The following is a 14,214-nucleotide window of genomic DNA, read 5'->3' on the forward strand; positions in this document are numbered from 1 at the left end:
TAGTCTCTGCATTCTTCGAGATATTACGACTGTCAACATGCATAAATCAATACAATATTGCAGTATTCTTAAGATCCCGTCGATCTGGAACCTGCTATAGGTTCAATCATGCTGCATCGTACGTCAAAAATGCCTCCTTGGGCTACACGGGCGCTATCGGAGCGCATGCGGCCCCACATTTATTCAGGCTATGACTGCCGAGCCGCCGCCCACAGAGTACTGTAATATCCTCCGCGGGGCATATGAAATGACGACAGCGTGGGGTCCTACATCTTGACGGCAGTCGGAACAATCGCCAGGCACCAGAACTCCGCTGCTGCGGTTTCATTGCAGTTGAAATTGAAAAGCGAGTGCCGACCTAGGCTCATCCTAGCCTAAACTGGAAGAAAAGAGAGAAGAAAAAAAAATCGCTCTATCGCATGTTTACACGTGAGACCACAAAGAGACACCATCTACTGAGCAGGCCTCTTTTCTGGACATCACTTGCAGCTCTCGCACTGGCATTCATCCTTGCTAGAGTTATACCCCGTCTCGACCTCCTAGGCAATCATCTTCGTACACAATCTACCACAATCAAGATGGCCACCTACGCCAAGGAGCTTGAGGTCGCGCAGCTGGCCGTGCAGCGCGCCGCCATCCTGACCAAGCGCGTCTTCAATGAGAAGGCCAAGGGCACCGTCTCCAAGGATGACAAGTCACCCGTCACAATTGGCGACTTCGGAGCCCAGGCGCTCATAATTGCCGCCCTGAAGGCCAACTTCCCCGAAGACGAGATCGTCGCCGAGGAGGAGGCGGATGCTCTCCGCGGGGACGAGGCTCTCAAAAAGACCATCTGGGAGCTGGTTAGGACGACGAAGCTGAGCGACGAGCAGGCAGAAAAGACCCTGGGCGGAGCCATTGGCAGCGTCGAGGAGATGCTGGAGCTCATCGACAGGGGCAAGAGCAAGGGGGGCGACAAGGGCAGGATATGGGCCATCGACCCCATCGACGGCACCAAGGGTTTCCTTCGCGGCGGCCAATACGCTGTCTGCTTGGGTCTGATGGTTGACGGCGACGTCAAGGTCGGCGTCCTCGGCTGCCCGAACCTGCCCGTCGACGACAGCGCCCCGCTGACCGCCGACTTGGGAACCAACGCGACCGACGAAGGCCGTGGCGTGCTCTTCTCCGGCGTCCTAGGACAAGGCGCCAACAGCCGGCCGCTGACGACTGGTGGGTTGGCCGATCCCATCAAGAAGATCTCGATGAAGCCGCTGGCGGACATGGCGAGCGCGACCTTTTGCGAGAGCGTCGAGGCCGGCCACTCGTCTCAGGGAGAGGCGGCCCAGATTGCCCAGAAGCTGGGAATCACCAACCCCAGCGTAAGGATGGATTCACAGGCCAAGTATGGCTCGATCGCGCGCGGAGCCGGTGATATCTACCTCAGGCTGCCCACGAGCAAGACCTACCAGGAGAAGATCTGGGATCACGCTGCCGGTGACCTGATCGTGCGTGAGGCCGGTGGCCAGGTTACCGATACGGAGGGTAGGAGGCTCGACTTTAGCAAAGGCCGGACCCTCGCTGAAAACAAGGGTGTCGTGGCTGCTCCAGCGGCCGTACATGACAAGGTGCTGAAGGCTGTCCAGGAGGTTTTGGGGAAGAACTAGTTCTAGATCAGATGCAGGCTCTGGGATCGGACGCTAGGAAAGGAAACATTAGAGATCATCTGAACGCTGTTATATAACAATGGTGTACAACAAGAAGCCCAGCCATATATGCACCAAAAGTGGTAGTGGTACACGGAGCTTTCTGCTCCAATATATCTTCGTCCCCAAGCCATAGTATACAATGCACCACACAGACTGGTCGCCCGATCTCTATTTGACCTTCTTTTGCTTCAGTTTGATGGTCTCGTCGTTAACAAAGATCCCCTTGCCCTTGTACGGTTCCGGTACACGCCACTTGCGGCACTCGGCGGCGAACGACATGACCTCCTCCCTATTGATACCCTCGAGCAGGATACGCGTTGGCTGGGGAGTGCTGGCCTTCATCCCAAGCGGCAGACCAAGTTCGACCGGGTGCGAAAAGCCGAGCTTGAGACACACAAACTTCTGGCCGGGGTATTCCTCCTTCTCGGGACGGTCCTCGACGGTCGCTCGGTATCCAATTCCCACCATGCGCAGGACCGCCGTGTGGCCTTCTGAGACGCCTATTATGTAACGCTGAACATACGCCCACGTTGTGCCTGCAGTGCCCAACGTTCAAGTTAGTGATATGCCCCAGTCTACACCCATTTCCGACCGCATCAACCGTATAAATAATTTCAACGCACCCCACATCTCGCGCTGGTTCTTCTCCTCCTTGTTTTCGATGCTCAGCATCGTTTTCCTCGAGTCGGCATCGTGGTCAAAGTTGACGAACGCAGGCACCTCTAAGCTCTGCTTGCCCAAGGGACCCTCGACAGTGACGGTCTTCTTGTAGATCTTCTTGTAGTTGGTCGCATCCTTCTTGAGCCACGGCTCACTGACGGTGAGCTCGACGCCGGGTGGTATCGATATGGGCGTCCGGCCGAGCTTGGACTGGTTGGCCGTCGATGCGGAGAAGGGACGGTGGAGGGCGGGAATGAGGAAGCTCGGTATCGAGGTCTGGGAGGATGCGTCGATGGCGCGGACTAACGCCCGGCCGCTGCTGCGGGCAAACATGGCAGTGGGTGGTTGTGCTGTCGCTTTTTCTCTGGTTTGTTTGCACACAACCCCCGAAAGCTGCTTTGCGTGTCGTGATCGCGACGGGCTTGTTGGAGCTCCAACTTTTTTGCCCATGTCGGAGCTTGCAGTCACGTGAAGAAGAGAAAGTGGGGACCCTACAGCGGAGTTTGCGCATTGGCAAGTCAATTCCTCCAAATCGATCCACTTCATACCTAGCAAAGACCTGTTAGCTTCCTCGACACCTAAAATCCTTCATATCTGGACGATAAAGTGCAAGCCATGTATAAATGCAAGAATTGGACATGTATCGTCGTATGCGCCGAGGGGCCTGAAGGCTTTAGTAAAATTCTGCAGTGTTAAATGCATCACCAATTCCTTCCGGGGTTGTTGCACCCTCTACCTCCGCATCGGTCACCGACGGTGTCGTGGGCATTTGAGAATGCATGGGAACCACGTAGACGTATGACACATTCATAGCGTGCGCTCAAGATCAGGTTTATCGTCCCCTGTGTCTTGAACCCGAATTTTTCAATATCTTAGCTAAGTCAGCCATAAGAGGCCAACGCACCCGGATTAACTGCTACTGTGATGCTACTCCGGTGGCAGCCCGCTGGAAGTTTTTTGTAACATTGGTATTATTTAGGCGGCCTTTTGAAGTTTTGGAAGTAGGAAGAAGCGCATTGAAAGAAACGAAAAAAAAGCAAAAGGACAAATAAAAGGAACTTCGGCTGCAAACCTCTCAGAGTCGCCGAACCCTGCTGGACGGTTGTGCTCGCCTGCCCATTGTGCAAAAAAAGATTCTCAAGACACAATTGGTAGGAATTGGTCGTCACTTCCTCCTCACCTTCTACCTTCTGCCCCTTCCAGTTTTTGGATTAAGCATACAAGCCGGCAGCAAACGGGCTTTCCTCTTTTCGCAAACTCAGATTTTACCACAACTGCATTGACTCTCGCCTCTTCTCCCGGCTCTTTCACCTTCTGCCCATCTCTATCAAACTCGAAGGCCATGAAACAAAAGCTTCTTTGACTACCTCGGTACCTACCTATATTGTGCACATCTCTTCAAGAAACGCTCAATTCCACACTTATGCATTCTCGTTGATATCTTTTCCTACCATCGCAATGCATCTTCCAACTTCATTGGGTGCCTTGCATTTCTTGATGGTGCTATGGTTCTCGCCGCACAGTATTGCGGCACTCGGCTGGGGAAACCGCGCAAAGTCATCGCCACCACAAAGATCCCGCGAGGCTGCGACGTTTCACACTGACGCCTACGATCCGACCTTCGTCATCCAGCCTGCTGTACTTGTCGACGTTTACGCCGATGCCTTGCGACAACTTCAACAGCTAGAGTCGGAGCCTCTATGTCATCGCATTGCCGCTCGACTTCTTGTCACCAACTGCCAGCTACTTGATGGCAAGGATGAAGCCACTGTACTAACCGACAGTGGGCGCCTTATCCGCGACTTTGTGGAGGCCTACGCAGCAAGTCTTGCCATCTGCGACCTTGAACGTGGCGATTTCCACATTCCTTCAGCTTGTTCACCGTTTCGAGAACATGCACTTGCGAAAGTCTCCGCTCACAGAGACCTTTCTCTACATGTCTCCTCGTCTCAAATACAAGCGTGTATCTCAGGCCTGAAATCCCCGGATTCAGCGTGGGGAACGTACATCAGCTATAGGCACAAGGCGCTGCAGTTTTGTGAAGCAGCTAGGGCTGATCAAGAGAAGAGTAGGTTCACTTGTGTGTTCGGAATGGAAAGGTCCTACGACTAACATCGACAATCTAGCCCAGAACATCCTTGTGTTTCAAAAGCTCATCAAGGTCACCGAGCAGTTGGTCACAGGGGTCGAAACCGAGCTCCAAAAACGTATGAATGATCTCGACGAGCGAACTAAACAAGCAAGCGATGCCATCGACCGCCTCAATCCCAAACTACATGGCTTACACGAGAGCTTTGGGAAGGTTCAGATCATGCACAATGGGCTTAGCGAGGCCCTGAGGGATTCACTTGGCGCGACCCGATCCGTTCTAGAGGATTCGACCACTTTGCAACAGCTTCTCAAAGTCATGATAGACGCGGTCCTCCAACATCACTCTGAAGTGGCCTCTGCCAATGAGCAATCAGTCGAAAGCTACGCGGCCGTCACCGCCGCCAGCCAAAGGACATCGGAGGAAATGGTTCAGGTGCTCTCTGCACTTTCGATTGCCGCAACATATACGGTAGAGCTGAATCAGAAGCTCGTCAGTTGATTGTCTTGTCTCATCGTTTGATATGGAAGCCGCTAATATTGTGGTAGCAACTCTCTCGTGTCGAAGCCGCTGAGCTCTCAAAGCGTCAGAAACTTATGGCAAACGTAAGTTTTCTGTTCCTCAGTCGGTATAGGGCGAAACTAACGGCCACCGCCATAGGGTTTGGTGCGTCTCGAGAACATAACCGAACAGCTAGTTGAAAAGTACGGCAAACATTCCGCCAAGCTCGAGTCTGTCCGCAACATAACCAATGACATTGTCGAGACATTGAATGACGCCCACATATTGGCTACCGCTGCGAAGAACACGTTCACTTTTGGGTCAAGTGGGTGGCTTCCGTACGTAACATTACCTCTCGGATTTGTTCTCGCGGGTTCCTACGGTCTCTCGCCGTCACTGGCTCGGAACATGTTGCTGGCTGGTCTTAGGGAGGGCCTAGCTCTGCTATGGTCGTCCCGAGATTCACTCTGCATATGGCCGTCCAGTTTGACGTCTTTCATTTTTTCTACATCTTCCAACACACCGCTCAATGCTACGATTTAACCACTATAAGCTTGCTATTTTGAAGGTTCACGGCACTTGCTGTGACTTGCATCTATTTACCGGGCACACATTCGGCGCAAACACTTTTTACCTCATTTCTCGGACACACTCTGGTACTTTTCACATTCTCCACTTCGGCGTTTTGGCACACTCACACATATATGGGGATCAATGGTGAGCTTGGGGAAAAATGGGACCGCATCAAGCAGCAAAGTGGCTGCTCCAGATAATAGATTATGGTTACTGGGCACAGGTCTCTACATGGGGCGCGATAATGAGCCAACACTATTGCCTTCAAATGCCGAACATGGACTCACCGCCTCTCGTTGAATGGACTTTGCTTCTCGACAAAAAATCTCTTTTCAATAAAACAGAAACTTTGGCTCCATTTGCATTCCGGGACCGTGAAGTATGACTTGGTAACCTTGTACCTTTCCAGGTGCTGGTGATGCTCGGTTATGCTTTATTCCTTCTCTGCATCATCATGCTTGCTTCAGACTAATTCTAACTGTGCCGAGTGGTATTTGAATTTTCTCTTTCAAACTAAGATGCCCATCTCAGACTTGTAGAGATGCTCCCAAAACGCTGGTTCAACCCACCCACCGGCGGTGTAAAATCTACTTGTAGCACCACCGAAACGTTGAAAAAAGACCATCCCCTAGATGCTGACATACATCCTCTCCCAGCTTTGGCAGCATTGCCTATTCACATGTAACTCTTATCGTACGAGATAACACGCTTATGTCCAGGGTGGCATCGCTGCTGGGATGACTGCATAGGCTCCCGATTAAGAATACTGTGACTAGCATGGTCTGCACAATTGTAGCCTATCAAAACACTCAGGTCAACGGACCATGCGCGGGGTGAAGACCCAATGGACCGGGGTTGGGACTGACAACGATCAGAAAAGGTATCCGACTACTCAGCTTTGGTCAGCGTGCATGTCCAGAGAGAGCCGAAAACAGGCACCTTTTGGAAAAAGTCAAGTGCCCGCGAAGCTTCGGCGGGCTTGGTCTGAATAAGCAACTTTTTCGTGCTCTTGTGTCTGATTGGACAACAAACAATTGTCACGCATAAATCGCCCTCTTGAACTTCCATTCTTGTAATCCTGAACTGCTATTGCCTAAGCTGAGCGAAAGGTAATCTGACCTGAACAGATATAACCAAAGCTAAGTTTTACTTAAATTAATATTACCAAACCAAAGGAAAGGCGAATGATGCCTAAATGTATGGCGCAATCGCCAAACCTATATTTGGACCCTCGGATACAATCAACCCAACCAAAAACCGGGAAAACTTGGCCATATATTAATAAAATTTCAAATTAACAATAGTTTTGTTTCCCCTTTTTTTCTGTAACGTATAGGGTTTTATAACAGGGTTTCGTTTTTATAATTTAACCACCCTTTCGGCTTAACCGCTTCGAAATTTGTAACTTTACTATAAAAAGCGTTAATTATATCCAACTTTTGACGCAGGTCAAATATATAATAAAACAAGGATTAAAAGTCCAAAGAAATTAATTATAAAAAAATATATTTCACGCACTATTTCTGAATTTTAATTCATTACTTCTTTTGCGTGCGGCGAACCCAAGGGTATTAATAAAATCTCCGTTTTTTACCATCACCAGAAATAAGGTTACGGGAGGAAAGTGTTACGACCAGACAGTTGGGCCGGTACCAGGGAGGCCAGGTGGGGTCACACCCCTCCTGACGACACTCGCCCAAAAAAGTCACCGACCGGCAGAACATGGATTACGTAAGGACAAAGCCACGTAACAGCACGTGACTGCCAAGACAGTTGATCTCAAACGGACAAGGGATGATCTCAAAGATCACAACCTGATCTCCAGAGACCCTGGGGAGTCTTTAAGATCAGAGACCTTTCAGGAGAGATCACATTCGGAACATAGTCTATATAAGGCACGCTCATTACCATGTAGATAGATTCGATTCTAGGATTGCTTAGCAGCAATCAAACTCTAGTTAACCTCAATACTTACTTGAGAACGATCATAACTTCACCCCCAGTTATTGAGAACCCCAGTTACCCAGCCAGACGCTCAGTTGCTTCAACCCACTGTACTTTACCCTAAGAACAGGTTACCCGATACCTTGATCGTAACAGAAAGGTAATTTAAAATTTAACCCCATTGGTAATATCTGAGCGGCCTACGTTCCGAACGTTTAAATTTGTAAAGGCAGCGTTAAGAATGACATACTAATTATAACATTTGGTACTTCTGGCATCGAACCTCTAATTTTTGACAAGTGAATGAGAAGGCGCTTTCCTTGCTTGGTTGTTTTGGATTTGCTAACGTTGCGTACCCCCTGTTCGGCACCCCCCCTGTTCGGCACCCTGAAAATCTAACAACGAAATGCCTACTTTTATAAACTGATTTAAATATAAAATTATCAACGGACAAAAATACAATCGTTTTCACGCTTCTCCGGTTCATTAACCTCTTCTTCATCAGCTAAAGGTTCCAAATTTTCTATATCATTTTCCTGCAATCCAATAATGTTCTGTTTGTTAACCAAAAGCTCGTTTGGATCCGGAACCACCCTCCTCCTTTTAACCGGCCGTATTGCCTCCAGTTGTGCTTCCAATAAGCTGATTTTTTGCTGGGCGCTAGCCAAAAGGGTATCTTTGGCTTCGAAGCTTTTTTGGACTTTTGCAAATAAAAGACGTGAAGTAGCGTTGGTTTTGTTGGATTGGGAAAGTTTTTGCAGTTGAAGTCGGATATCTCGGGTCGTTTTAGGGGTTTTCCAAATAAGTAAAGACGGGTCGTTAATTTTTTGGGCTGGGCTTTCCGGTGTTTTATCCCTTTGCAAACCGTTGTTTTTATCTTTTATAACGTTGGCGTTGCTATTTTCTAACAAAAAAGGGCTTAAAAGTGGTTTAACTAAGTTTACCGGCCATAACCCCGTTGTACGCCAACCAGATTGAATGGTTTTTGCTATAAATGCTTTTAATCTGGCTTTTCGATAACAAAGTAGGAAATTTCGTTTTCCAATAACTGTTGAACAGCAAAATTGGCTAACAAATCCAAGTTGACGTCGATAAGCTTCTTTTAACGGCCCAAAAACCGATAGATCCAATGGTTGAAGAACGTGTGACGAATGAGGGGGTAAATATAGGAGTTGAATATTATTTTGCAAGCAAAGAAGCATAAATTCGTCCGTTATATGTGATCCATGGCCATCCAAAACTAATAACCGCTTTTCAGGGGTTAAAGGTTGGGTATACGGAATAAACACCTTTTTTAACCATTCGATAGCCGTTTGGTTATTTGTCCACCCGTTTTCGGTTGCATGAAATTGCCAATTATCGAAAGGGCTTAAATCCGTGGGAAACCATTGTTGTTGTACGTTTTTTCCCTTAAATATAACGAGGGGAGGGAGGGCAACGCCCGTAGCCGATATACATTCGATTATAGTCGTCCAACCACGCGTTCCGGGCTCTTTTCGTTGCAACGGCCGGATCCCGTTAAGCCCTAATACTAGGCCATTAGATCCTTTGCCTTCCATTATACCGGTTTCGTCCATATTCCAACGGTTTTCCGGTTTAATAGCGTTAATAACCGGGTTCGTAATATAAAGCCACCAGGATTTAATTACCTCCGTCGAAGCACCATTAACCCGGGCGTTTTCTATCCGACGAGCTCTTTGGGTTTTGAGGACTGGATACCTAGCTAAAAAACGGCTAATCCAGCGTTTTCCAAGGCGTTCTGTTTCTCCGGAGGCCTGAACGATTCGTTCCGCAAAAAAGCGTAACTTTTGATGCGTTGGCGGTAAGCCTAAAGCGGCCTGAGCAAGCACCCAATCGGCTAAATGCTTTTCTTGCTCCGATGATAGCTTTTGAAAAGGATGTTTTGCGTTTTTATGAGATTGGGATCCTTTAAGTCGACCTTGAAGTGTAGACCTGGGAATACCCCATTTTCGCGAGGTTTTTGCGATAGGTTGGCCATTGTTAACATCATTAATGGCGGAAGTAAGCTGGCTTTCAGTATATTGCTTCATTGGAAAATGGAGAATTAAAATCAGAAAAAAGTAAATCCAAAAGTGACAGATTCATCGAGATATTTATAATAGAAGTTGGAGGATAAAAATAAAAGTGTTGTTATTTTTGGGTGCCGAACAGGGGGGGTGCCGAACAGGGGGTACGCAACGTTAGTCACATAATATCGGAAAAAGTCCACTTATGTCAACCGCGGGATGGGCAGCTGGGACCGCATGATTCTGTGGATTGCGTTCAGGCCTGGAGGTCTAAAAGCCAATGGCGGGCTGAGTGCCGTTATATGTGAGATGTTATCCGGTATTGGTTCTGACCACGAAGGAATTATACCGACAGTTTAGTACGCTTTGTTGTCTGTTACACACCAGAGGACTGCAGAAATCTGGGCTGAATCTGGGTTACAATAAAGAACTGGGTATTAAATTACACCGTTACTGTACAAACCATTATAGCAGACTCTTTATAAAACAACCTGACCGAATTACCGATTGTTTCGGAAGGCGTCAGCGGAATGAGGAGTTGCGTGGTAATTATTCCTTCCGAATAACTTCATTTTTCTACGCTAAAATCGACGCTAAAGCTTTTGACCAATTGCGCTTCGAATTTGCCAAATCCTCCAATAGAAGCAAAATAGGTTCCGCTGAAAAAGGCCGAAAAACTTTCCCTACAAGGCGAGGTAAAGTAAAAAACATTACGTCCAAAACACGTGGTGAGCGAAGCGAACCACGCACTCCTCACTCCGCTGAACAACGCACAGTAGATAGAGTTTTAACAGTATATTTTGACAGCGACACGGGCCAGCGGCTACGATCGTGATAAGACAGTGCAATGTCTAGCTTGCTCTGCTGAGAAACAGCTAATCGCGTACTAACCCAATCCATTCCATGCCAAAGTGGAGCCTGGCTCAAGCATTGACTGTGAAAAAATTGCGTTCAAGGGACCGCAGCTCGTGGAGCTTACAAAAGTAGCATATCATGTTTCGTGAAAGCAGCTGAAAACTATGGTTTCTCGTTGGGTATGCCCCGACTGTGTGTACTTTATTCACCGTGTTAACGTAACGTTTTCTTTAAGTTGCGTATGTCGACTCTTGGCGATTCTCCGGATACCCAGGGCCGGGAACACGGCTATTGTAAATGTTTGTAGCCTTGCGGCGTATTTGATCAGCGACGGTGGCCATGCCTTTTTGACCTAGAAGGCCATGCATGAGCACCGGAATGCTACTGAGTAAAGGCCAATAAGAAGGAGCTCGTTACAAAAGCGCACACAGTCACACTTGGGGACCAGCATCAACTTCACCCACGATTCCTAGTCATACATGTTCGGACCTCCCTGATCGCATACGCAAATTGATCAAATGCCTCGCAGACATTGACCTGTTGAGGATGGGAGATTACTGCGGCGATTCCGGGTCCTTAAAATATCCTTGCAACGTGTAAGCGAGGTGTCCAGCGACTCCAGCCACTGTAGCGTCTTCTGCTTGATGGCTGGCTCCCCAGTGTACATCCTTGCAGTAGGCACGATTTCTCACAGAGACCCCTTCCCGAGTGCATCCGCGGTCACAGGAGGATGGGTCCCAGGGACCAACTCGTTGCACTCCCGCATAAGTCAGGCCAATTTCGATTTTCCAGGGATAATCGATGCGAGGCACTGTTGAGCCTCACGCCGCTCGTTACCCGGCCTTGTCCCTTCTTTTCCGTTTCCTTTGGATTTCTCATAAAGACTCAAGATTTTCTCGTCCACCCTTGAACCTTGAAATTCGTTTCTTGATTTTACAGTTTCCTGCTAGCGCCTCGACGATACCTCTCTCATTCTGACAAGTTGGGAAACCGGACTGCGAATTCTTCTCAACACCATAGTTACGTGTGAAATCGTGGCAGCATCCTATCTCGGTCTCAGATTGTCGTTTGTGGAGATCAGCATTGTCGAAGCTCAAAAGGCCATCATAACGCCGCCCGTTTTTACATGAATAAAATCTTGATGCTAAGTACCGTACACGTGCTTTTTGACAAAGCAACGTATCGTTCACCAAAAAGGTATCGGCGGCGCTGGGCTTGGCCTCAGGGCTCTCCCCTGAAACCAAATCTCCACAATTGAACCGCCTTGCTGTGGATAACTTTCTGCCTGTACAATGCGCGCATAATGTAAATACTGCGAAGTTTCGCCGTGACGGCTGTGATCGACAAGGTATCCTTACGTTTGAAACGGACGATTATCTTTGGCCGATTTAATGAGCCGAAAAACTATATGGCTAGTAAAGCATATGGAGCGGTCGATCCACTTTGGCAACGTAGGGGTGGGTGGTCGATCTAGTTTAAATGTTGAACCTAGTAATATCGATATTTAATATGACCGTTAAGTGGATAATCTTATAATATAAAGAATTGTTGGTGTATAATTCTTAACTACAAACTTAAACGCTACTTTTGCTGCCACCTAACTTTCCGCCTCGCATCCTTACGTATAAATATATAATAGGGAGAGGGAAAAACCCACCACTCTTATATAATATCATGTTGTGCGGGTATACGCAACGTTAATTGGTTCTGTGAAACTTTTGAAATCGGGGCTCAAGGGGATTTTTATAGGTTGAATTGAGATACTACCAAAAACAAGGAAATACACAGCTCTCCGGGCCGCTCAAATTAAAGAGGGATGGGGGAGTTTTTTTTCTTTTTCTTTTTCACCTCTACCACCATAAGAACCAGCCCTTTAAGTGCAGGCTACAAACCAATTGGGGTGATCCGCCGGAGCACCGTCATGGGTCATAGCCCCAGCATAGATGCACGATTCTGAAACAAACACAACGCGGTCGGGCCCAGGAATACCTGCATTGATTTTAGTAGTCTCTTCTCTCTTGAAGCAATAGTCGAACATAACTTACCATATCCTGGGTAAATCTCGCCGCTGTAAAGGATTGGATACTCCATGTATTTGCTGGCCTGCACTTGGAAAGCAATGCCCTCTCTGTTTTTATACCAATGCGGGTACCCAGATCGCCTGCGGTTTTTATTTTTCTGTTCCTGCCTACAACCTTCCGCTACTGCCGCGGACAATTCCGCGGGTGTGTAACTCCGCCCGTAGCAAGTCACGGGATGTATGGTCGTCTCGTCCCGATGAGAGATTGGCAGGTCGATTTCTGACCGGTGACTTCCTGGTAGCGCGGAAGACAAGGCCGCAAGCGTGGAGAAAATAAGCAGGGCGGTTTTGGAAAAAGGCATTGTTGCTGGTGTGGATGATATAAGAGTAGATGAGGTACGATGTGTTGATTGTATGTGAGAGTGAGACGAGTACTGAAACGGATTCTGCAGATGATAATGAGCGAGACTGGAAAGAATAGAGGTAGACTATGAAAACTTTATAGATAATTTAACTGTAACAGATTATATTGTTTAAAATTTTATTCTTAAATTAAATTTTATTCTTGTTTTTCTTCACCGCGGTATTTTATCGTAGCAACATATATTTTAAACTTATAAATATATTATCAACGTGGTTCATCAGGACCCCGGACATATCAGGACCCCGGACACTTTTCCTGCACAATACTACTTCCAATTTCAATTGCAACGCCAGCGTTGTTCAATTTACCTCAATGCAATCGGATATATGTACATCAGACATTTCTGCATCCTCCTGACAGGTGCGTGCATTATGTCCAGGTTTACCGCAGTTGCCGCAACGTCGTTTAGTCGCCGGCTGCGCACTACTCCCCTCCCCATTTTCATCTTTCTTTTCGTATATTAGACCATCGGCACCATTTGATTGAAGCAAATTCTGACCCTCTTGTATGGTAAATGACCCTCCTTCGCGGATACGTGTTTTTTGAGCCCTGCGCCGCTTGCTAAGCGCTTCGTTGGCCTTCCGAAGGCTGTGGTTCTCCGCTTCCAAAAGTGTGGTTCGATGAGCAATCGACTCCAACCCTTTTGCTAGCTGCTTTACAGCATTAAAAATAGGCGTTGGCGAGCTTCCCTGATGACAGTTGATTCGACTTTTAACAAGGGTAGATTGATTAACGGCTTCTGTCGGGTTGTGCGGTGTTTGAGAGACCCAGGTTTCGGTGCTGGAAAAATCAAGCTCTTTAGGTGACGGCGTCCGTAGCCTAACATCCAGCTTAGATATGACCATTTCCGGGCTATGGGGGATAATTCCCGCCCCTCGAAAACCCCCGGCCATATTTTCTTTTGTCATTGACTTTTTGTAAGCCGCTGCAAAAGCCAAAAAGAAGTCGACTTTGCTGATGTTAGTGATGTGGGCCCGGATAAAGTCGTTAATTTTTTGACCGTACGCCCGCTTAAGGACGTTAAACACTCCGACATCAAGTGGCTGGGTTAAATGAGATGAATGAGCAGGCAGGTAAAGTGGAATAATATTGTGATCTTTGCAATAGCCCTCGAATTCAGGGGATCGATGACTGCCGTGCCCATCGAGCACTAACATCCGATATACGCCTTTTGTCCGCGATTTTGTATGGTTGTCGAAATGCTGAACCCAGTCGAGGCCAGTCTCGTTGTCGGTCCATCCATTAACGGTGGGTTTGAGGCGCCACGTGTCCGGAAGACCGCCTTCTGTATACCAATTGGACAAATGGTAAAAGCCTTTGACGATGATATACGGGGGTATATCGTAACCGTCGCCACTGATGCAACAAATTGCAGTCGCCCATTCTCGATTGCCAGGCTGTACTTTTTTCCTTCTTCCGCGTCTTTCGGACCCAGT

At 47.9% G+C, this 14,214-nt stretch overlaps 4 protein-coding genes across 4 annotated transcripts; 2 read left to right on the forward strand and 2 right to left on the reverse strand.

Moving 5' to 3' along the window:
* Nucleotides 1-271: 271 nt before the first annotated feature.
* Nucleotides 272-1,877, forward strand: MGG_04311 (3',5'-bisphosphate nucleotidase). The gene has a single exon (XM_003719451.1). The coding sequence runs from the start codon at nt 420-422 to the stop codon at nt 1,641-1,643; it is 1,224 nt and encodes a 407-aa protein (XP_003719499.1). The 5' UTR covers nt 272-419; the 3' UTR covers nt 1,644-1,877.
* On the reverse strand, nt 1,664-2,847 carry MGG_04310 (54S ribosomal protein L6). Its single transcript, XM_003719452.1, has 2 exons — nt 2,309-2,847; nt 1,664-2,221 (listed from the first exon to the last, which is right to left on the reverse strand). Exons 1-2 carry the CDS (start codon nt 2,793-2,795, stop codon nt 1,854-1,856), a joined length of 855 nt encoding a protein of 284 aa, XP_003719500.1. The 5' UTR covers nt 2,796-2,847; the 3' UTR covers nt 1,664-1,853.
* A 260-nt stretch (nt 2,848-3,107) lies between these two features.
* Nucleotides 3,108-5,886, forward strand: MGG_04309 (uncharacterized protein; the record flags this gene model as incomplete). Its single annotated transcript, XM_003719453.1, has 5 exons — nt 3,108-4,413; nt 4,472-4,926; nt 4,983-5,039; nt 5,095-5,273; nt 5,853-5,886. Exons 1-5 carry the CDS (start codon nt 3,804-3,806, stop codon nt 5,884-5,886), a joined length of 1,335 nt encoding a protein of 444 aa, XP_003719501.1. The 5' UTR covers nt 3,108-3,803.
* Nucleotides 5,887-12,207: 6,321 nt separating this feature from the next.
* MGG_04308 (uncharacterized protein) lies at nt 12,208-12,425 on the reverse strand (the record flags this gene model as incomplete). Its single annotated transcript, XM_003719454.1, has 2 exons — nt 12,208-12,323; nt 12,380-12,425. The coding sequence occupies 2 exons, from the start codon at nt 12,423-12,425 to the stop codon at nt 12,208-12,210; spliced, it is 162 nt and encodes a 53-aa protein (XP_003719502.1).
* Nucleotides 12,426-14,214: the final 1,789 nt, after the last annotated feature.

Source organism: Pyricularia oryzae, chromosome 6 (assembly GCF_000002495.2).
Source record: "Pyricularia oryzae 70-15 chromosome 6, whole genome shotgun sequence".
Lineage (NCBI taxonomy): Eukaryota > Fungi > Ascomycota > Sordariomycetes > Magnaporthales > Pyriculariaceae > Pyricularia > Pyricularia oryzae.

Excerpts from the sequence above, each read along its gene's own strand:
- MGG_04311 (XM_003719451.1), top strand. The coding sequence starts at position 420 with ATGTTTACACGTGAGACCACAAAGAGACACCATCTACTGAGCAGGCCT.
- MGG_04310 (XM_003719452.1), bottom strand. The coding sequence starts at position 2,795 with ATGGGCAAAAAAGTTGGAGCTCCAACAAGCCCGTCGCGATCACGACAC. Across the intron at positions 2,222-2,308 it reads GAACCAGCGCGAGATGTGGG|GCACAACGTGGGCGTATGTT; the intron begins GTGCGTTGAAAT and ends TGGGCACTGCAG.